Raw genomic sequence first — 24,278 nt, 5'->3', positions numbered from 1 at the left:
TGAAAATACTAGTCTTTATACCTCAGAGTGTTTCCTGACAACTAAACATGTTTATTACAAAGAGCTCATCAAAACCACAAAGAGATACCATACCACTTCACACCCATAAGAATGGCTATTACCAAAAACACACATAAAAAACATCAGAAAATACCAAGTATTGCCAAAGACGTTAAGAAACTGTATCCCTGCTGCACTGCTGGTAGAAATGTAAAATGTATAGGCCCTGTGGAAAACACTATGAAGGTTTCTCAAAAAATGAAACCCAGAGTTACCTTATGGCCGAACGATTCCAATTCTAGACATACATCCACAAGAAGTGAAGACAGGGACTCAAACAGATCTCTGTACAGCCATGTTCACAGTAGCCTTATTCACAACAGCCAAAAGTTGGAAATAATCCAAATGCCCACCGACAGATGAATGGACAGATATGGAATATATACACAATGGAGTATTATTCAGCCTTAAAAGAAATGAATTTCTGATACATGCTACAACATAGATGAACCTTGAAAACACTAAGTAAAATAAGCCACACACACACACACACACACACACACACAATTCTGATTCCACTTCTATGAGGCCCCTAGAGTAGTCAATTCATAGAGACAGAAAGTGCAGTGGTGATTACCATGGGCTGAGGGAAGGGGTAATCCAGTGAAGGAGTCTAAAACACAAAGAGATAAGCATGGAAAATTAATAAGTGCAAGGATCAAACAAAGCCTCTTTCCATCTAAATCTATTTTATTGGATAGTTTGCAATAGCTGGTATTATACTTAAAAATCTGTAAAGAACTCTGGTTACATTTTACTTCTCATCCTGGCGCGGGAGCCATGCTCATCTTCTCTGTACCCTCCCAATTCTGGTACATGTACTGTTGAAGCAAGCACTCTGGTTAGATGATCTCCTCTTCCCACCTCTCCAATTTTTCGTTAAGTCCACCAACATACTTCTTTCCACTTATTTCTCTCTTCTACTAAAAATCCAAGTATGCCTTCCGATCTCACTTTTTAGTTTCTCCCACTCAGCAAAATCATTGAAATCACATTGAAAAACAAAACAATAAATTAAGTTACAACATATAAAACTGCTGATGAATTCAAATGGTTTTTGACCTACAAAAGCAGCAATTCCGCATGGTTCCCCATTATGTAACACCAAATCCTTAAGATTTTTAAATCTGAATTTTATATATTTAGAAATTAAGTACAATAGCAGTAGTAAGACTTCATATTGACAGGTAAACTGTTGATTTCCAACTAATAAATCTGAGAGCTGTTCTTTATACCTAAAACCCAACAGCCAATCTGATCTAAAGCCAGTCAACCTTTCTGTCACTGTCGGTTACTTATTTTAAGTTTCATTTCTATTTGAAACCCACCTTGGAATCTTCACCCTGAGTTTTTAAGATTCCAAATATTGTTACTAGACAGGAGGTGATTAACATTTAATGGCCAAGTTTCACCTGAGTGACCTATCATACAACAAAATATACTACAAACAAAAAGGAGAAGACAACTGACACACAAAACATGGGTCAATCTCAAAAATACGTAGGGTGGAAGAAGGTACGTATTACAGTATTCCATTTATGTGAATTCTGAAAAAGATACATCTAATCCATAGCAACAGAAACCAGATCTTGGTTGCCTAGAGAAATTGGTAAAAGGGGTGTATGAGAATTTTGGGGGGTGATGGAAGTGTTCTCTATTTTGATCACGGTGACGACTTCATTGGCTGGGGTATAAGTTGGTCAAAATTAAATGAAATGTACACTTAAAATGGGTGCATTTTATTTTATATAAACAGTACCTCAATAAAGATGATTTACATAAAGGCAATGACAGTATATTTTTAATTTTAATTAAAATCTACTTTTAATTAACAAGTGAAAGATGAATGCCTTTAAAAAATCACCACATTGTGGATAAAGCTGAAGCTTTCTTTGACCACCCTCTCAATCCTGGTTTTCATTCCGTATCTCTCCCATCTATATCTCCTCCCACAAATAATTACTGTTATGAGATAGGTATTGGTCCTTCTGAACCTTGAAAAATATATTTACATACATACATGGTCAGAGAAAATGTACAGTATTATATTGTACGTAAATATAACTTGTATATATTTTTCTGCAGTTTGCTATTTTCACTTAGCATTATGTTTCTGAGATCTATCCATGTTATTATAAAGTTTATTTCTTTTAAATCCAATATAGTAAACTATCACATGACTATACCATATTTTATTTAACCAGGCCATTCCCCTTCTGACAGATATTTAGGTGGTTTTTTTCCCTACTACATTTCACCGGTGCAGTGGTTAAGTCGTAGTTACTGAGGTGGCCACAGGGATTACAGATTGTGGTTCCAAGGGGATGTTAACCTTAGCTATAAGGTTTCATTTTTAAAAATGAGAATGTGTTTGTGTATTATTTATACAGTTTAAGTACCGACTTCAAAGGACATAATAATATACTCATGGTTTGAAACATAAGTACTTACTGAAAATTAATGATCTGAGCACTAAACAAGTCATATAAACACTCTCCTCAAAGAAATTGTAATTAAAATGCTGTCATACTGGTTATCATGACGTAAGCATAATTAATACATGCACCAATACCTCATTATATTTTTTGCTTTCTCCTTTTATGACTATGATGTCTTTCCCCATCCCTGAAATGACAGGAGTGGAAAAAAAGGTATTACAAATGATGGACATCTTAATATCAGAATTTTAAAATAGTAATTCACCAGTAATGTACTTCAGAACAAATGAAAAGATACAGTCAGAACTAAAGAATACTCTTTTTAACTAAGTGAGCTCTACCCTCATTGTGGGGTTTGAAATCATGAGCCTGAGATCAAGAGTCACATGCTCTGCCAACTAAGACAAACAGATACCCTAAACAATCATTTCTTTTACGAGTAAATATGGAAAATGAATCATTAAAACTAAAGAACAAAACTGACATGGGGATAAGCAAAATGAGAATTTTTTTAAAACTGCATTTTAGAGTTCTGCTTTAAAACTGACTTTGAGGGCGCCTGGGTGGCTCAGTGGTTTAAGCCTCTGCCTTCGGCTCAGGTCATGATCTCAGGGTCCTGGGATCGAGCCCCGCATCGGGCTCTCTGCTCAGTGGGGAGCCTGCTTCCTCCTCTCTCTCTGCCTGCCTCTCTGTCTGCTTGTGATCTCTGTCTGTCAAATAAATAAATAAAGTCTTTAAAAAAAAAAAAAAAAAAAAAAAACTGACTTTGAATATATATATACATACATACGTATGAGGACCAGAGAATTTATTCCAAATAAAATATTGGAGTCATAAAGTCATAGACGGAATTCAAAAATTGTCTGATATCCTTATGCTGGTTGCTATCAAGTCCATGCAATTCATTAAGACCAACCCTGTACTTTTGAGAAGTATTTCCTACTAATACTATTTAAACTCTAAATATATCCTCTCTAAAAGCAAATTATTTCATGTTTACATTTGAAGCTAATGTATTTAAGTCAATAAAAACTGTTCAGAGATGCCAAAAATTACTTCAATGGAAGAAGCATTAACAAACCAGAAAGCAGTAAAAGAGCGTAATAACTCTGATAATTAAGTTAATTTGTATATAATTATTACAAAATATCATTCATAACATGAATCAAAGGGATTACTAAGGAAATATTTCATTTTTATAAGAGGACTAAATCACAGCCAGCTTTAAACCTACGAACTGAAGGACAGTACGATGAACAAAATTATTAAATCAATAAGCATTACTAATTCCTGATCACCAGCGGCCCTAGAGAGGGACAACATACCATTTGAGAAGCTATTATTAGACAAATACTGTGCGTATACTACTAAATCAGAGATGGACTTGCCTTTCAAGGAGCTCAGTCTACTAGGGAGAGTAATAACTTAAGTTCAATAAAAAAAACGTGGTAGGCGGAATGCTGACAAAAATCGGAAAGATCAGCTCTGCCTTAATGAGTGATAAGAGGTTTCATGGAAATGACTAAGCTGGGTCTTAAAAGACCAAGCAGGCTTTATTTTTTTTTTTTAAAGATTTTATTTATTTATTTGACAGAGAGAGAGATCACAAGTAGACAGAGAGGCAGGCAGAGAAAGAGAGAGGGAAGCAGGCTCCCCGCTGAGCAGAGAGCCCGATGCAGGACTCGATCCCAGGACCCTGAGATCATGACCTGAGCCGAAGGCAGCGGCTTAACCCACTGGGCTACCCAGGCGCCCCCAAGCAGGCTTTAAAAATAAAAATTAGGCAGCAGAACCTGACACAGAAAGGCATAAATGTGGCACAGTACAGATGAGAAACTATTTAAGCAATTCAGGCTAGCTAAAGCATAATTCACTATTTCATGGGGCAGTGGCAAAAACAAGGATGGGTAGCCAAAAGCCCTGATGCTGGTGGTCTTGGGAGCCATTCTAAACAATGTGGATTTTGCCCCTGAAGAGTTGTAAGAGTGAAAATTCACTCAGGCAGTCAAGCAGGGATGACTCCATATGGGACAAGGTTACAAATGGTTAGAACAATTATGAAGACTATTATTTCCCAGGTGGACAGCAGTAAGGAGGTGCACGTAAAGGTACCTTCAGGTAGAACTAACGGCAATGAGGAACTAACCAGATGGCAGGAATAAAAAAGAAACAACTAAAATATCTCCATGATTTCTGACTTAGGTGAACAGATGATGGCTGTCCCATTAACCAGAAGAGGGAATGCTGGGGAAAGAGGGTCAGTACGAGAAAGAGTTCTCACTAACACTGAGATCCATGCAGATGCCCTGTAAGCAGCTGGACTACTGGAATAGATTGCAAGTGATACAAATTTATTATTTCACCATTAGTTCATAACTTTCTAGGTGTCAAAATTCTATCAGCGATATTAACAAGGACAAAATTGACTTGATATTAAAGTTTGGATCTTCTCTCTGACCCTACAGACCCTTTAACTCAGGAATTAGCAGGAGAAAGAAATGACAAGAAAAAGGAGGAAGGAGCAGAAAAAAGAGATCTAGGCAAACACCTAATTTATAGAGTTAACGTCCTACCTACCTTCCTACCTAGACATTACTTTCCTATGTCCTTGCTAGGAAACAAGGAGTAAAAGAGGGAAACCCATATCGAATCAGGCATATAGAGAACTATGCCACCAGAGCTATGGTTACTTGAACTAAAATCAAATGATAAGAATTCTCATCAATAACTTACTCTCCTTACTGTAGTTTACTCTTACAACCCATTTTTTCAATGTTGTCTACAACAAAAGGATCTATTTACCTTTCAAGAGTAAACAATTCAACATCAGATGATGCAGTGTTAGACTTACCTGTCCTTCCTTCTTCTCGAGTCCCAGTTTTTATCCTTATCTTTATTTCTTTTTCGTTTATGTGGGCTCCTACTCCGATCCTTTCTATGTCGTGAATAGTCAGCATCCAAATAACTTCCACCAGACTGCCGGGAATCTACTGAAGCTGATCGTCTTTCTTCATTCCTGAAACACAGAACAGTTAGTTTTAACCACTAGTCTCCACCAAACACACACAGACACACTAGCTTAAAGTTGAATATTCTGTATCAGAACAATGATTGAGTCAATATAAATAGGTATAACCTTATATTCTATATGAGAGGGCAAAGAAATATAGCCCTTGTGTTTTATGTCTTTCTATCTCACTAATATATTTGTCTCTCCAAAACAGTCAAAGAGCTATGTCAACAGAAAAACTCTGGTACAATAATCTTGAGCAATGACAACATGGAACACTTTCAGCATTTTAATGAATTATGGTGTGCTATTATTAATGGTCTTGGAAAGGCTAAAATTTAGTTAAATAATTATAATGCAACAGATTAAAAAGAGAGTATTTTCACCAGTAAAACACCATGACATACTTTTCAGCATCATCCTCTGCTCTTTGCTCTTCTTGCCAATGACTACTGAGTTCTTCCATGTGCACATTTATGACATCCCGAATCACCTCAGGGGAGAGAAGCACCCAATTTCAGATAAGAAAGAGTTTTCAAAAAATTATATAAAGCTAGAAAAATCACTGTTAACAATCAGAATGGACAATGGGACATGAGCAATTTAGAGAACATAAAAAGTCAATGGTCAAATTGGAATATGAATGGTAGATGAAAGTACTGTAATTATTGATAAACTCGCTAGTTGACCACTATATTATGATTATGTTAGGAAAACTATCCCTGTTCTTAAGAAGTATATACTAGGGGCACCTGGGTGGCTCAGTGAGTTAAAGCCTCTGCCTTCAGCTCAGGTCATGATCCCAGGGCCCTGGCATCAAGTCCCGAATCAGGCTCTCTGCTCAGCAGGAAGCCTGCTTTTCACAATCCCCCTTGCCTGCCTCTCTGCCCACCAGTGATCTCTGTCAAATAAATAAACAAAACCTTTAAAAAAAAAAAAAAAAAAAAAGGAAGAAGTAGTACATCCTAAGTATTTAGCTACAAAAAGATCATGGGGTAACTACCTCTCAAATAGTTTAGAAAAAAAATAATGTACAGTTAGTGATGCAAAAGAGAAAAACGTACAGATAGAGTACAAATGACAAGCAAATGGGACAAAATGTTAACAACAGGTGATCTGGGTAAAGGATATTCAGGAGTTCTTTATACTATTTTTAGTTCTGCAACTTATTTGTATATTTGACATTATTTACAATTAACATTTTTTAAAATTTTATAATTAAGTCAAGATGATCGACAAAATATAAAACATCTCAGTCACTTCACAGATACTTTCCTAACAGACTATATAAACCCCTAACTTCTCAGAACGACTTGGAAGTTTTTTCTTTCCTATTTATCCATGCAAACAACAAGCATAGGGCTGGTCACCTGGGAGCACAGATGAAACTAAAATAGCTTACATTTCCCTCATGCCTACTGAGGAAGTGTTTTAAGAAGGTACGGGGGAGGGGGCGCCTGGGTGGCTCAGTGGGTTAAAGCCTCTGCCTTCAGCTCGGGTCATGATCCCAGAGTCCTGGGATCGAGCCCTGCATGCGGCTCTCTGCTCGGCAGGAAGCCTGCTTCCCTCCCTCTCTCTCTGCCTGCCTCTCTGCCTACTTGTGATCTCTGTCTGTCAAATGAATAAATAAAATCTTTAAAAAAAAAAAGAAGAAGAAGAAGGTACAAGGGATAACTGAATTTAAATTTAAAAATGCAGGGGGGAACGCCTGGATAGCTCAGTCAGTTAAGCATCTGCCTTCAGTCAGGTCATGATCCCAGGGTCCCGGGACTGAGTCCTGCATCAGGGTCCCTGCTCAGTGAGGAGTTGGCTTCTCCTTCTACGCCTTCATCACCCTCCACCCCCAGTCGTTATCTGTCGCAGATAGACAGACAGACAGAAGGTACAGGGGACAAGGGGCAATCTCAAAGACACACACTATATAGTCACTATATAGTGACTGAGTTTCTCCCCGCTTTAAAGAAACTTTCAATGGCTCCCAAAGTAAAATGGAACAATGTCCAAAATCCTTAATAGAGCCTCTGAAGCCTTCATGCTTTTACTACATCACGTAATTGAAACCAGCCTTTTCTCTTACTGCATAGTTCAGAAACTCTAAGCTCTAGGCACCTTGGATTACTGATGGGTCTCTGGAAAACTCCTGCTCTTTTATATGTTTTTAGAACACTAGCCCTTTGACCTGAAATATCCTTACCCACGAGTTCCCTCCTCTACCATACTCTCTTGTGAAAATCTAAGACATGTAACATGAGTCACACACACACCCCTACATTCCCACTCCCAGCTCTAACGCTTCCAGAGTAGCCCAACATGACTCCAGACTAGTAGTAGCTCTACATGAGCTCCACGAGGCCCGAATGTTACTGGACAGTTTCCAGGTTCACCACACAGGAAAGAGGCTATGAACAGACATGCTTTACCATTCCTGCTTCTCCCATTCCTTCAATGCTATCTTCTCTATAAAGCTGGTATACTAGCTTATTTTCAGAAGACATATAAAGATGGTATACCAATCTTATATTTTAAAGGAAGAATTGCTATTCTCTCCCACATACTTTGAGCTCACTTTATTTTATCACTTAATGCAATCTGTATTTTGAAAGAAGTTTCACTTGTTAAACTATACTAAGCTCCTGCTGGGTAGGGGCTGTGTGCCATTTATCTTTACCTACCCAACAGCAGTGTTATGCATAGTGAGTGCAGGCAGCAATAATTTTTTTTCTAAAATCTAACAAAGTTTAGGTTCTAATCCAAAGCAAACAAAAATTTTAGATGATATGAATGAAACAAGAGGTAAAATGTTGACAAAGCCATGACCAGAAATATGATAAATCACTGAAAGATTTGTAAACACTTTAGTTTTTACAGATGAAAGGTATTTCTCATCTGCTTCCAAAATTATCAATGCAGAGGAAGGAGAGAATGGGAAGTAGTGAGTGAGATGACAAAAAGTCATAAATAAGATGACAAAGTCCTATGTTGATAATTGTTGAGGCTGAGTGACAGGGACAAAAGGGTTCATGAGACTATTCCAGTCACTTTAGCATATGTTTGAATATTTCCACAATAAAAAGTTAATATGTAATTGTGAAGAACACTCCTAACATTAACTTTGATTACAAGGTAATGAGACTGGAGAAGAAACACTGATGAACCACCAAGTACTTGAGGGACTATGAGAATACTTAGGCAGTGTGACATGGTCCCAGACCTCCACTGGAAGAGATAAGCCTAGAACATGTATTTTAATTATAAAAGGAACAGCAGAAGATTTAAATACCAAGCTCCGTGGTACAGAGCGCATAACAGCAATCAACCAGGGAAGGAGCACCTCATGGTGACAGTGGACCTTAAACTTACCGAGATTTAAAAGAGCAACAACAAAGAGCATTTCAGGTGAGCAAACAACTCGTTATCCTGACACAAAGATAAGAGTAAATATGTGTAATCAGATATAGTTTAAGAGACACTCTTGACTAGAGCAAAAGAAAATATTCAGTGAAATGAGGCCAGATTATGGACAGACTTAGAAATCACAGAGAGACGTAAGAAATGATGTGGTAAGAATTTAGAGATTCAATGAGGAAATTATTTGTAGAGTCTGGGTGAGGTAAGTTATGTACCAAAAAATTCACCAGCTCTATCCACTAAAGGAACTCTGAAAATAAGTCTAGATATGTATCCAGAGATTAAAGTATAAATAATTTATGCCAGACATTTTTTAAGCCCAAATCCTTAGCAGAGCACACAGAAGCATGCTAAAATTTCTGTAAGGAAAAGAGAAAGGCTATTTGTTGACCAATTTCTGTATCCGCATGCATTCTCAATCAATTCGTGTAACAACCCTACAAAGACTACATAAAATGTTTAAAATGAAAAATATTGACACTTAAAATGTTCAAATAAGCTGTTTAAGCCAAACAGCCAATGATAAACAGCAGGATCAAAACTCTAACACAGGTCTAAGGCCAAAATCTACGCTTTTATTGTGACATAATGCTACTTTCTCAAAAGTTGGTATTTTTTAAAGATTGTACAGCCTCTTCACATAAGATTTTTGTACCCTGAAAAGCCTTTGCCTGGCACAGTGGATCTGAAAGGAATGGAGCAAATACAAATCAGGTGTGGCCACCTTAAAGATACCTTCTTTCAGATAACCTCTAAGGAACTATGGAAACCCACAGAGCAGACTTAGATAACTATCTAAGGGAAATTTCTGTTCTCAGCAAAGCTCTAAAAGAGTACATAAAACTTACCTCCGTATAGGATTTCTTGGTTATGTGAACATTCTTAGCTCTATAGGACTGGCGTCTTCTTTTATAATCTCTCACTTCTGCCAGGATTTCAAGGTAAGATTTTGGACTTTTTCGACTATTATCTAATAAAAGAGTAAAATAAATTACATCCTTGGAAGCTTTTAAATTCTTATGAATTAGCAGAAAGAAGGAACACAATAATCCCATACTTTGACATGTTTCCATGCATCTAAAAACATCCTAAAAAGTTCCATATTATAGAAATAGGCTGTTTTATACCATTCCTTTTCTCTAGCCATTAGTTGAAGCTAAGACTGTTAAAGTACAAAGATTAAAGGACAAGCACAGCTGTAACAATTTTATAGAAGGAAGGTACACTTAATGTAAAAGTCAGAGAGCAAAATGTCACACACTGAGTAAACAACATATATGTGAATATCAGATAATGCAAAACCATCCTATTTTTATTCAAAGTGGTCTGACAACTAAATCTTAGTAACACACAAAGAATGAAATGACAATTAAGAAATATAAAACATGGTATTCATCTCAAACCTTGATTGACTTTGGCAGCCAAGTCTACAAAGAGATCACTGTCATTTTCAATAATCTGTGAATCAGAGCGCTTTTTCTTCGTCTCCTCCACTACAAAATCATAGAGGGCAAGACGATCAGCTTGGGTCAGATCACAAACACACCGTTTGTGATTCAGAGGAACTTCAACAGGTAATGAAGAATAAATCCCTAAGGTAAAAATAAAACCACAAGAATAAACAATACATGAAGCATGAATACGTTATGGACTTAAAATCTACTCCTTATCTTTAAACATGCGCTGTAATAATGCAACATTAACACAACTGTTTTCATAGTAATCCCTTAATATACAAAATATCCATCTATGTGATAAATGGTAAACAGTGACTTTATCCTCAATGCTATATCCACAGAAAAGATGTATGTGGATTCTTTGCTATTCTCTTCAACAATGTTAGGACAGATCCCATGAAGGCAGGCAGTAATAACCATGAGATAATTTGCTCATAAAACTTCCTGGGTAACAATTTTTAGAAGGCCACCAATATTATAAAAGTAGATATTAACTTTCTTTCTGTTTATATGCTTTTCCCCATAAAAGGTGGGAGAAAAAATGTAGTACACATTGTAGTCCTTCTGAAAATAAATTATGGAAGTATGAAAAATGTGTAAAAAATGTCTTTTTATATGAGGCATCACATTAGGTGTTCCATATTCAAAATATATCCCAACTGTACAATGATTCAGAGTTAGGGACCAAAACACAATTACTTTAAGTAGCAGAAATCCCAAACTTCCCCAGACCAGAGAATGACAGATTAAACTAAAACCAAACTTTTAATTTTCTGAAGAAGCATATTGGCATAACCAAATTCATTTTAAAAAAGTTAACAGGAGTGCCCCCCCAATAGTCACAGAACTTTCTAAAATCTGTTCATTAATGAAAGAAAGTAAATACAATACCTTGAAATGATGTATTAAACATTGAAGAAAATTTTTGTTTTGAGATTCAAATTTTCTCAAAGAAATAAAAAAATTATAACTGTAAATAAAGCAATTGTTTTAAAACAATTCTTTCTAGCCTTCATTATTCACTGATGCAAACAATGAACAGGAGGTACTAATGTTTCCTAAGCTACCCTAAAGTAATAACTCTGGTTCATAGAACAAGGTAAGATCAGTAGCTCTTCCCAGTACTTTCATTTGATAAAGTCTAACCTCATTGACTTCCTAAGTAAAGAGGCAAAAGAAAAATTAAAATAAGAGCAAACTATGAACTAAGAACTACAACACACAAAGAAGAGGTGACTTTACATTCGTCTAAAAATTAAGAGGAGTGCTACATTGAATATGAGTTTGTGAACAGCCATGGATAACAATACATGGTCATTTGTATTAGTCAAAGGGTTCTGAATTAGTGGAGAAGGGTTTCCTTTCAAGTCGATCAATTTCACTCTAATTCTGGTAGACACTTGGAAAAGCCTTTTTATGCAGGCAAGTGTTAAAACATTTAACTTTGTACTATAAAAATGACTTAGCTTTGATAAGCCTAATTCCTTTGAATATAGGCTATAAAAAGCTGGTAGAAAAATACAAAGATTAAAAAATACTGATACATTATAAACAAGCTCCACATAAACCTTTGCCTGTTACTTTTAGACAAAGAAATATAATTTCCTCCTTAAAATATTCTGGAGTCGTCTTTATTCATCTGAAATTTCTGTATGGTGAAGACTGATACTTAAATTCCTTGAAATTCAACTAAAATTCCAAAGATTATAATATTCTGACAATGGTTAAGATAAGTTTAGAAATTTGAGTGATACTTTTAAAAGGATATCATTTGCAAAAAGGATACTGCATATCTTTTAATAAGGAGTATATTCAGGTTCCTAATTCCTCTTTATACTCACCCCAATTACTGAAAAAGAAAAAGTACAGGAAAAGTTAAACAACAAACTGCATTCACATCATTGAGAACATATAGATATTTCTGACAAAAAAAAGGAAAACACAAATAAGCTTACATTTCCATAAAAAGTAAATTTTCAAATATAAGCTTCTATATGATTTAGAAGTATATCTGAATGTGCTGTAACCATATTAAATTCTATGATCCTCTATTTTTTTTTTTTGCAGTAGCTTTTTTTAAATTGTGGTAAATACACATTACATACAATGTACCATTTAAGCATTTTTAAGTGTACAGCTTAGTGGCATCAAACACATTACACTGTTTTGCAACCATCACCTCTATCCATCTCCAGAACTTTTTCATCACCCAAACCGAAACTCTAATCTAGCTTTTCAGTAACTCTAATTCTTTTTTTAGTCACCTTTGCCATGACAGAGCATCTTAAACATATGCCATATAATATTAAATATTCATTAAAAGTACTGGTTCAAAGCCACAAATTCAGAATTTTACAGAGAATTCATACAGAGTCAATTTCCAAATATCACAGAAAAAGAAATTAAGGCCCACAGAAGTAAAATGACTTGCCCAAGTCTCACAAGTGGTAGGAACAGATTAGGCCTAATCTGTTACTTGGGTCTCTTGAGGATTCTTTAGTATAATACCATGCTACTTGATTCTCTTGAGGGTTCTTTTAGTATAATGCACTGATCTTCAAATCATGGCCATGATTCAAATATATGTCATGAAACTGAAGTACAGCAAATAATAATGAAGGAAAAAGATAAACCACTAAATATAAAATGACTGTTTATGATTAAAATTAGCATCCTGGTTATAAAATTAACGAAGGTAATTATATCTGAAAATAAGTAAGTAGATCTAATGGTTGTTTCAAGCTTTCACAAAGGTAAATGAATTGAGAATTCTATACACTGGTGGAGACCCAGTATGAGTGATAAAATGGAAACATAAATATAACTCATCAAAAAACGTATAATTTAGTATGTGACAAACAAAATATTAATTAAATGGGAAAATGTAAAATTGCTCGTATTAGTCACTCTTCCTTCAAAGTAAATAAATTAGCAAGATATTAAGAGATTCTTGTTCTTGGCTATTAGATTTTAAAATCTCTTAACACACAAGTGGGCCACAAAAATAAGGTCTATTGAGAAACAGTAGAACTCTACACAATAATGAAAAGAAGTTTTAAAAAGAGGATCATATCATATAACGAAATTCTTAAGTTAAATCTTAATTTAAGAGAGTGCCAAAACAAAAGTTCCTCTTAACTTTCTACTGAAAGAACTACTTATTCAAAGTAATTCTTCACTTTTGTAAAGAACTAAACTCAAGGTCCAAATCTACCTTATTACTCAGTCATATAAATAAAAAAATTTGAGAACATTCTCTAAATTACACACATATATAAAATTCTCAACCATTTCATTATCTTAAAAATCACTTTCTGTACATTAATGTGCTTAGAAATTAAATAGCTTACACATAAGCAGCCAATTATTAGAGCTAGTTTTAGCATTCATTATTTCCATTACCCTAAACAACACTACAAGATAGTTTCATACCAGAGACAAGGAAACAAAACCTCAAAAAAGCTGTCATTTGTACCAGGCCAAGAAACTAGTTTCTTTAAAGTAGGCTTACACAAACCAGAATAAACAAAGAACAGTGCTAATATTAGCAAGCAGTGAGTAGGCACAGATTTAAAGTTTGTGGTATTCTTCTACTTAATTGTAACAGACATAATAAATAATGAATATATTTGAGCAGTGATTCCTAGTCCATAAATTTCACTTAAATGCAATTTCTGTCAGAAAACAGAATAACTCAGTTCAGAGTATGTACCAAATCCAAAACTTGGTTCTCAATCCAGCGTAGTCATTAGCAAACCTTGCTATCATCTAGCAAAGGAGTGTTAATCTATTTCTTCACCTAACAGGAGGGGAAAGTAGTTGTCCAGCCTATGTAAGTGTGTTATGAAAAAGAAATGAATACATGAAATAACTATAAAGAATCTCTTTTACAAATACTAAAGTATTGATAGTCTTCAGAATAAACACACAAAAACCTTATTATTACTCTCAGACAGGGTGTGTTTCCTCAACAAAGACACTGGATTAGATGATGTCCCAGTTGTCTTTCAACTCCAAAATACATCTAGTAAATCTATCTAACTAGTTAGGTCAAAAAAGGCCTCGAACTATTAACCCCTCCAAAAAACAATAGCAAAAATCTTCTAAGTTTTTACTGGCTCATTAACTAAACAGGAGTGGGGGGCAGAATCAGTAATAGGAGCCCAAAAAAGGACTGACTGATCACAGCTCAGTAATCTTTTCAAATAAGAGCCAAATGTCTCCCTCAAAGAAAGGAAAACAACAACAACAACCACCACCACCCAGAATTTAGCACAAAGTACATAAAAATGGGACCTTTAAAACAGGAAATACAAGAAAGATCACTCTGTCTGTGGTATGGAACCACTATAATGTACACTAAAGGTAAGAGAGCTCCTCCTGAAGCCACAGTACAACTTACAAAAAGATGAAGTCCAGATACTGGTTTAGAACAATGGGTAAAGACTGAATTTCAACAAGGGAGAAACAAATCCTAACTCTGGACTAATTTAATGAATAGAATTCAGCTAGAAAAATAATGAGAGGGGGAAAAAGGTAGTATGTCCAGAGAAAGCTACCTTCAGAAGGTTCAAGGACAACTCAGAAATCCTTGTAAGAAAAGCAAAGTCATGCTTTGGCTACATGTTATCCCCAGGTTCAGAAATCTATTAACCCTATTTACTCATCTATTAAATCTATTAACTCTATTAGTTAATAAATCTATTAATGCTATTAACATTCCAATGGATTGTTTTTTCTTTTCATTTCCTAAAAGCTCATACTTAAAAATTCTAACCTGTTCTCTGCTGAAGTTAAGTACCAGGCAGAAACTCTTAACCCAGCTCCAAAGCTTTGTATGAAGGGATCCACAAACTTTCTGACACTCTATGTAAAACTTTGTGTTTGGACTTTATTTGAAGGGCCAACTGTGAAGACGGCTCTCTTTTAGCATAAGCCTGTCCTTTTACACTGCATTTCAACATTCTTATATTTAACAAGGGACTAATTCTCAAGAGAGAGAGCAAATCTCAGGGTAAGATACTCTCAACGTAATTTAGTTACCTAATAATCCTAATAAAAATTATCTACAAGGTAATCTCACCTATCAGGTGATTCCAAAGCATGAATCCCTAGCTAAGACACTAGCTAAAGCTGCTCAAATACTCTGCTGTATTTGAGCAGAAAATATCTACCAAATGAAGCTGACACTAAACACACTGATCTAATATTAAATATAAAATGTAACTTTCCCCATGCAACTGTTTCCATAAGATTTTTCTTAAAAATTAGTAACATTTGCTTATGGGACAAAAATAGTTCAAATCATTAATTAGCTCAAACTATGATGCCACTTACTTTGATTATAACCATCACCATCTTTTCCAACTGAAGTTCTAGCTTGTTTAATTATCTGGAATTGTGAGTCCTTATCTGTCAAAAAAGCACCCATAAACACAATATGAATCATCAGTGTCCACAATCACATTATTAACTTGTTTCTATCCAAGCTCTTTGGGCACACTGACAAAACTCCAGAATCTGAAAAGTGAAAAAACCTACACTGCTGCCTAGGTAATCTGAATGCAGAATTTTTTCAATCTAGCTAGAACCCAATAAGTAACTAGATTTCAGGCAGTCTAGAAAACATTACCATCAGGCATACTGTAGTAGCTACTACGAATTTTAGCCACTGGTAACAGCTACCATTTTTTGACTCCTGCTAAGTGTCAGGAACTATTCTAAACATTTTACGTATACTACAACATTCAATCAGCGCAAAGGTGCATTATCATCATCCCGTTTCATGGAGAAATTCAGGCAACAAAAAGGTATAATTACTTGCTGAAAGTCGCAAATCTACTAGTGACAAAACCAGGAGTTGAATCAGGGGCATTTGATTCTAGAGCCTGGAATTTTAACCTCCGAGTATGTACCACTTGCAACACATTTCCAGCCTCAGTTTGCAAACTGTGTTGTGTGGCCAGATTTTTGTTATATCCAAGAAGGAAGGTATCTGTCTTACTGCACAAAGCTTTGAAGGGTTTTCACTGCCTATTAATATAAGCCTGGTCTCTAAATTCCAGATTAAGCAAACTAGTTTCGCTATACATTAATTAATCTTACATTCTCTTAAAGTATGAAATGTCCTTCTTAATCACAAGCATACTTATAAAGAGTCCATTCTTCTGATAATTCAAAAATGAAGTATCAATGCCTATACTATCTTTAATATAATCTATTAAATTAATACTTACTCAAAGTTATTGAAGGTATCTTCACATTCTCATAGAAAAAATCAGAATTATACATTTGATCCTAAATTAGTAAAAACAAAGAAGTTAGTATTTGTAACCAATAACTGCCTATTTTAAGATTTGACATGAACACACAAGAGATTACTATCATTTCAGTATTTCTTACAAAAATTAGCAGTTAGACAAATACCATTCTACCCCACAAATGACTAGAATTTATGTCAGAAAACTTCACACTACACCCACCAAATCTTCTGAATTTATTCATACATGAATTACATGACATATACATAATAAATATAAGGTACCTCTTCTTCTTTGGTATAGCCCAGCTTCCTCAATCTACAAGACACCATGTGCTTTGCTAAAGATGATTTAGGCATGTGATGATTGGAATCATAGGGACATATCACAACTTCATCCTATAAAAAAGAAAGAGAAGCAAAGAAACATTTTTTTAAAGACTTATTTATTGAGAGGGGAGAGAGAGAGAGAGACAGCACATGTGTGGGGCAGAGGGAGAGAATCTCAAGTGAACTCCCTGCTGAGCACTGAACCCAGGTGGGGCTGGGCTCCACGACCCATGAGATCCTGACCTGAAGCGGAAACCGAGAGTCGGACACTTAACCAACTGAGCCACCCAGGCACCCCAAGGGAATACAATGTTCAAATGATTAAATCATTAAATGTTTACTACTTGATCAAGCAGTACTATCCATTTATCTCCTCTTCTGGAGGCCTCTTTCCCAAGCCCGGTGTGATGTATGTGCATATTTAAAAAAACAAAAACCAAAAAACTTCCCTCAATCTCTCTCTCCTTTATAGCCCCCTCTCCACCTCTCCAAGGCCCAACTTTAAAAGATTTGTTTACAAACTACCAGTCAGTAGGTCACTAACAATCTGCACATGTCAGACTCTTTAAAATATTTGAACTCTTTGAAGGTCACAATCCAATTGCCCATTTCTGTCATCCAGATACAGTCTTCATGTTCTATCTCTCTAGTTTTTCTACTTGGTCTTCTCTAAAGATGTCTCCCTTGTTCTACTTGTACCCCTTCAAATGTTGGTGTTTCACGTAAGTCAAACCAGTGATCTTTTGTCATTTGATACACACTTACTGGAAAATCTCATGGCTTTAATTTTCACTATAGAGTAATGGCTCCCAAAATCTAGATTTTTAGACCTTGTTTCTCTTTTAAGTATCTTATACTAAAAACACTAACAATTCAATATAACAAAAATAAATTCATTATATTCCTGGTCTCCTGACCCAGATCCGTTCCTCTTATGTCTCCCAGTTTCCTCATGCAGAAAACCGTCTCCTCTTCCTTGTCATTGGCATCTAATCAATACCCAGCCCTTTTCACCCCTAAGTATCTCTGAAATCCCTCCACAAAATCCATCCTCACTGTAACTTCCCCACTTCAGGACATCAACCTAACTGCTCTGCTTCCAGACCTGTTGTCCTTCTCATTCTCCACACTGCGGCTACTCTGAATCCCAGGTCTGCCACTTACTCTAGGAACTTGGTCAAGGTATTTTACCTTTCTTTGCCTCAGTTTCCTCATTTATAAAATGGGAAAAACTTTTCTTTTCTCACAGAGCTATTGTGAAGATTAAATAAATTATACATGGGTTTATACATATAAAGCATCAAACAGGGCCTGGTACATAGCAAGTGTTCCAATGTAAGCAATCATTAGTTTATTAAAAGGCAAATATGATATCGCCTGGCTTAAGATATTTCCATGCTTCCCCACTGCCCTCATTTAAACAACAACAACAAAAACCCAGATTCTTTAATACAGCTGACACGAGGACCTTTACGATCTGGTTCCTTCCCACCATCATTCTTCTCTACAGTCTATGCTTAGCTATCCTTAACCACCTTGGGTTTCCTGATCTGGTCACACCCTTTTCTCTGGACTTCCCTACCATTGATGCTTCCTCTGTGCTTCCCTAGCTAATTCAGCACACTTTAACCAGCTTAGAATTCACTTTATCCAGGAAACCTCTACTGTCCTACCACAGCCTATAATAAACAGCTTCACAGACTTTATCACACTGTAATGTAGGCTGATTTCTCTAGGTTTCCCCTCACTATCACCACACAGTAAGCTCTACGATAGATCCTGTGACTTGCTCTTCGCTAAACTTCAGTATTAAAACCCTCTAGCAGAGGAGCACCTGGGTGGCTGAGTAGGTTAAGGCCTCTGCCTTCAGCTCCCGCCGTGGTCTCGGGGTCCTGGGATTGGGCCCCACATCGGGCTCTCTGCTCAGCGGGGTGCCTGCTTCCCCCTCTGCCTCTGCCTGCCTCTCTGCCTACTTGTGTTCTCTCTCTGTCAAAATAAATAAACTTTAAAAAAGAAAAAAACAACCCTCCAGCAGGAAAGTGAGGCTTCGTTAACTATGCAGACTGTACCTATTCCAGGAACGATGGATGTCACCTACCAGGATTTTTAAACTAGTCACTCTCTTGAATATCAGACGTTAGTTCTGTAGCATTTAGATGTACACTCAGAGTTATTTGTCATAATTCTGGAATTTTACAAAGACGTTTTAGAGAGGCAGCATAGCAATTCAACACAGAGATTCTCAGGAGCCAGAATGCCTGGGTTCAAAATCCCAATTGCTATTTACTAGCAGTGTGTCCTTGGACAAATTACCACCTCTCTGGGTTTGTTTTCTCATCTGTAAAATGTGGCTAACAGCACTCACAGGGTAATTATAACTATTAAACGAAGTAACTAAGGTATTGTAAGTGGCATAAGCAAAGTGCTAGTTAAGTGTTAATCCAAGAAATTTCAGGTTACTACGATGCTGAGTAAACAGTGTTAAGGAAGAGCATGGAAGGCCCCACTCGACAGAATTCATAGCTTCAAACGTCACTCTAAACAAATTTTAAAATTTCCACGACGCCTTTAATACAATAAATGTGAATTGTCTGTGTATAAGTCAAACACGCCTTAGGTGTCTTTAGGGAATCAGTCATGTAATTTAAACCTGGGAGAAATTATTACAGCGTGATGAACCCAGAAAGAGCACTGGAGATCATGAATTATCCCAAACTGAAGCGCTGCTTCTCCTCCCACCCCAAAACACAAACAATCAAGATTGTTCACTTTTATACACCTACTTACATTTTTTAAGGCAATTCTAATGTTCAAAAGAGCTGTTAGTCACCATCTCTTAGTGATACCCTCAATAATCCTAGGATCGATGCTGTCCCATCAGAAGTGCAGAATTTTAAGGCAGAAAAGGGGGAAGTGCACTCCCAAGCTCTCCTGACACCAAATCTGGTGCAACTGCGGCATCCATGTGACACATGACAAAGCAAACGGGCACCACCTCCGCTAGCGGCACTCTGAGGCCGATTCCCGTATTTTCTAGATAAACCCTAGACCTGCCACCCCTCCGCACCCACCGCATTTTCACCCTCTCCTTGAACCGAAGTTCCGCAGGAGCTCCGCACCCGCGACCTGCGCCCCACGCGAGGCCCGCAGGCGTCAAGGGCGCTCCAGGCCCCGGGCGCCCACCAGGGCTCTGCAGACCGGAGGGGGCTCCCACGCGGATTCCTCCTCCACAGGACACCGCAGGCTGAGGGCCCCCCAAAAGGACCCGGCGCGCAAGCCCCCCTCACCTCTGCCGCCTCCTCCCCGGGGTCCAGCCGATCCAGGCTCCAGCCCAGGGACGCCGTCACCTCCTCCAGCCTCCGGCAGCAGCTCTCGACGAACTCGCTAAGCTCCTGCTGTAGCCGCCGCCGCTCCTCCACTGGGGGCGGCTCGCCCTCCATGGCCGCGCCCGACCCGCCAGAAGGAAGTAGTCGAACTGCCGGCGCCGCGCGCGGGCCTCTGGGAACTGTGGGAGGGACCAGACTGCCACGTGATTGGAACCGCCTATAGGAAGAAGCCCGGGAAGGGCGGAGCTGTCATTTTGAGCGGTGTTCCCAGGGGTGCAACTGCTCCCGGGTGCGTTTGAGCCCCGGCTTCCCTGAACTGCATTCCCTCCCGCCCCCAGAACTTTTAAGAAATGGTTTATATCGCCCTTGCCTCAGCTGCGGCTAAGATGTTCGGTCCTTCCGATGAAGCTAGGTCACTAGCTTCAATTGGGATGAGGTCTTCATCTCAAACAGCGACAAGCACCGGCTTGCAGCAGCTCCCGCCAGGAGCTTTCCCCGTACCGTGGCCTCCACCTCGGAGCTCGCCTGCATCTATTTGACCCTCATGCTGCACAAGGATGAGGTGGCGGTCACGGAGGATAAGATCAATGCCCTCATTAAATGCTGAACCTTTCCGGCCAGGCTTCTTTGGAAAGGCCCTGGCCGGTGTTGGCATTGGGAGCCTCATCTCAATGTAGGAGCTGGTGGACCTGCCCCAGCGGCTCATGCTGCACCAGCCAAGGTCCTCCTCTGACCACCAGTGTCTGCCGCTGCCGAGAAAAAAACGGGAAGCAAAGAAAGAAGAACCCGAGGAGTCTCATGATGACATGCGCTTTGGTCTTTTTGACTAAACGTCTTTAAATATCTTCAATAAAAAGCTGAGCTTTAAAAAAAATAAAATGGTTTGTATCTACAGAAAAGTTTAAAAGAGTATTTGCATGGCCATCCTCCAGCTCATTAATTGTTAACATTTGCCCACGTTTGTGTTCTCTCTCTCTCTCTCTCTTTCTCCAAACACACAGCCCCACGTACTATTTTTCCAGAATTTGAAAGTCAGTTGCAGCTGCTTCAACCCCCAAATATGTCTGCATGCATCTCATAAGAATAAGGACATTGTCCCACATAACTGCCATACATGGTCAAATCTAAGAGAACTAATAGTTTCATATCATCCAATGTTCAGTTTATATTCAAATTTCCCCAGTGTCCCCCGAATTCCTTTCGTAGCCATTTCATTATGAGTTTTTCAACCCATGAGCTGTAATGGGCTGTCATCTCTTTTAACCTTAGAACATCTCTCCACCCTCTTTTTCAAATTAAGTCACTGAATTTTGTCAGGAGCTGCAGCCAGTTGTCTTGTAGAATGTTTCTCTTTCTGGACTTATAACATTTTCCCCCTTATGACTAGGTTTTATTCAAGCATTTTTGCAAGGAGATGTGTGTAACTTTGTTACACCTCATACAGAGCACATATTATAAATTTCCTATTAGTAATGCTAAATTTGATCATTAGGTAAAGGCAGATGGTTACATCACTCGATTGCAGGCCATTTCCCTCTGAGGGATGATACTTTGAGGCCATATGAATGTCCTGTCCCCAACAAACTCACACAGTCCTTCAGTGAAACTGTCGTTATGTTAGGAGTCATAATTGATGATTCTCTAATACTGTCATGGCTTCTATATTTGTCAACTGGCATCCCTACCATACATTCACTTTCTTGTTCACTATGGAATCAAAAGATTTTATTTTTTTTAAGATTTTGTATATTTTTTTGACAGAGAGAGGGAGAGAGCACAAGCAGGAGGCGCAGCAGGCAGAGAGAAGAAGCAGCAGGCTCCACACCCAGCAGGGAGCCTGATGCAGGGTTCCATCCCAGGACTCTGGGATAATGACCCAAGCCAAAGGCAGGTACTTAGCCAACTGAGCCACCCAGACACCTTTGACCTTGGCTAATTTTGATTTGGTTCACTACAATGTGCTTCCACAGATGTATATGTACACATGTGTATGCATATGCACAGAGTTCCCTGTTCAGTAGAGAGCCTGCTTCTCCCTCTCCCTCTGCTGCTCCTCCTGCTTGTGCTCTGTCAAATAAGTGATTTTTAAAAAATTAGCCAAGGTCAAGTATGTCATCTCTTCAGAACACAGCCTATCTCACCTCTGAGCTTAGTGACAACTTGGGCAATAGCCTCGGGGTATACTCTTTCAACCTGAAGAACTGCTTTACACTGATGCTTATTAATGGGTTTTGTTTTGTTTTGTTTTACTTTTTAAAGATTTTATTTATTTGACAGAGAGAAAGAGAGCACAAGCAGGGGGAGTGGAAGAGGGAGAAGCAGGCTCCCCACTGAGCAGGGAGCCCGAAGTAGGGCTCGATCCCAAGACCCTGGGACCATGACTTGAGCTAAAGGCAAATGTTTAGCCAATTGAGCCACCCAGGTGCCCCTTATTAATCTGTTTAATCACCATTTTTCCAGGGAGAACTTCTGACCCATTCTAGATTAGGCCCCTATTATAGATTGAATTGTGTACTGTCCCCACCCCCACACCAATTCATACACTGGAGCCCTAACCTCCAGTGTGACTGTATTTGGACATAGGGACTATACGGAGGTAATTAAAGTTGAATGAGGTAATAAAGATGGGGCTCTAATGTGATAAAACTGAAGTCCTTCTAAGACAAGGAAGACATACCAGAGCTCCTTCCCTGCCCCTTACTGCCTACCACCCAGAAAGAGAGCTTTCACCAGCAGCCAACCTAAGAATACCTCTACCTTGGACTTCTAGCCTCCGAAACTACAAGAAAATGAATTTAAGTCACATAGTCTGTGGCATCTTGTTGTGGCAGCCCAAGCTGACTGATCCAGCCTCCTAGCTCTAGCCTGGACATCTTCCTTCATTTTGCTCAACACAGCATTTACCACATACTTTCCCTCTCCCTTTTATATTACAAGGGCTATTTTTGCACCATGTGCTTCTACCATGGGATTCATAGCTTCTGGCACAATGTGTAGCACACAGAGCCTAATACTTACTGAATGAAGTTAATTACAAGTCCTCCAGTTTGGGAGGGGAGCAAGGAGAATTAAAGGAGGTAAGTAAGACAAGGAGGAAATGAATGCTGTTTTTCACCCAAAGCCCCAAAAGCCCCCAAGATTTTTTTTTAAGACTTTATTTATTTATTTGACAGACAGAGATCACAAGTAGGCAGACAGGCAGGCAGAGAGAGAGGAGGAAGCAGGCTCCCTGCTGAGCAGAGAACCCGATGCGGGGCTCAATCTCAGGACCCTGGGATCATGACCTGAGCCGAAGGCAGAGGCTTTAACCCACTGAGCCACCCAGGCGCCCCAATTCCAAGATTTTAAGTACTATCTTACATATGATCTTTTTTGTTCTTCACAATTAGCAACTCATTTGCTTTCCTATTTTCTCACCTATACTATAAAATGTTTGTAAATTACCATACGGTTTCACTTACTTGTGGAACTCAAGGAATAACATGGAGAACATTAGGAGAAGGAAGGGAAAAGTGAATTGGGGGGGGGATCGGAGGTGGAGACGAACCATGAGAGACTGTGGACTCTGAGAAACAAACTGAGGGTTTTAGAAGGGAGAAGGGTGGGAGCATGGGTGAGCCAGGTGGTGGGTATTAAGGAGGGCACGTGTTGCATGGAGCACTGGGTGTTATACGTAAACAATGAATCTTGGAACACTGCATCAGAAACTAATGACATACTGTACTGTGACTAACATAACACAATAAAAAAATGTTTGAGTATATTAATACATAATGCTGATACATGAAAGTTGTCCCTCTGATTGCTTTATATGTGTCTCCGGTCCCCACCCAGACTGCAAATGTCTTGAAGTCAGGTGTCTTGTAAATTCTGTTGAATCCTCATAGTACGTAGCCCAATACTAGACGTAGTAAGTATTCAGGAAGGTCGTGTTGATTTAGCGACAAATGTCTGAATTTCAAAAGTTTCTCTTTGATACAAAGAATAGGC

General features: G+C 38.2%; 1 protein-coding gene and 1 non-coding gene across 3 annotated transcripts; both read right to left on the bottom strand.

Moving 5' to 3' along the window:
- Nucleotides 1–616: 616 nt before the first annotated feature.
- On the bottom strand, nt 617–20,437 carry SNRNP48 (small nuclear ribonucleoprotein U11/U12 subunit 48). 2 transcript variants are annotated; one of them, XM_046005487.1, is made up of 10 exons: nt 20,250–20,437; nt 16,918–17,031; nt 16,610–16,670; nt 15,711–15,785; nt 10,320–10,508; nt 9,765–9,886; nt 5,916–6,001; nt 5,350–5,514; nt 2,633–2,685; nt 633–881 (listed from the first exon to the last, which is right to left on the bottom strand). In XM_046005487.1, the coding sequence occupies exons 1-9, from the start codon at nt 20,400–20,402 to the stop codon at nt 2,637–2,639; spliced, it is 1,014 nt and encodes a 337-aa protein (XP_045861443.1). In that variant the 5' UTR covers nt 20,403–20,437; the 3' UTR covers nt 633–881; nt 2,633–2,636. The 2 variants fall into 2 exon arrangements, with proteins under 2 accessions (XP_045861442.1, XP_045861443.1); XM_046005486.1 differs by having other exon boundaries at nt 617–2,685.
- LOC123942906 lies at nt 786–897 on the bottom strand. Its single transcript, XR_006818532.1, has one exon. It is a non-coding gene; the product is annotated as a U6 spliceosomal RNA (small nuclear RNA).
- Nucleotides 20,438–24,278: the final 3,841 nt, after the last annotated feature.

The sequence above is a fragment of the Meles meles genome, chromosome 5 (genome assembly GCF_922984935.1).
Source record: "Meles meles chromosome 5, mMelMel3.1 paternal haplotype, whole genome shotgun sequence".
Lineage (NCBI taxonomy): Eukaryota > Metazoa > Chordata > Mammalia > Carnivora > Mustelidae > Meles > Meles meles.
Note: the sequence above shows the minus strand (reverse complement) of the source record. Positions and strands in the feature narration are given on the sequence as shown.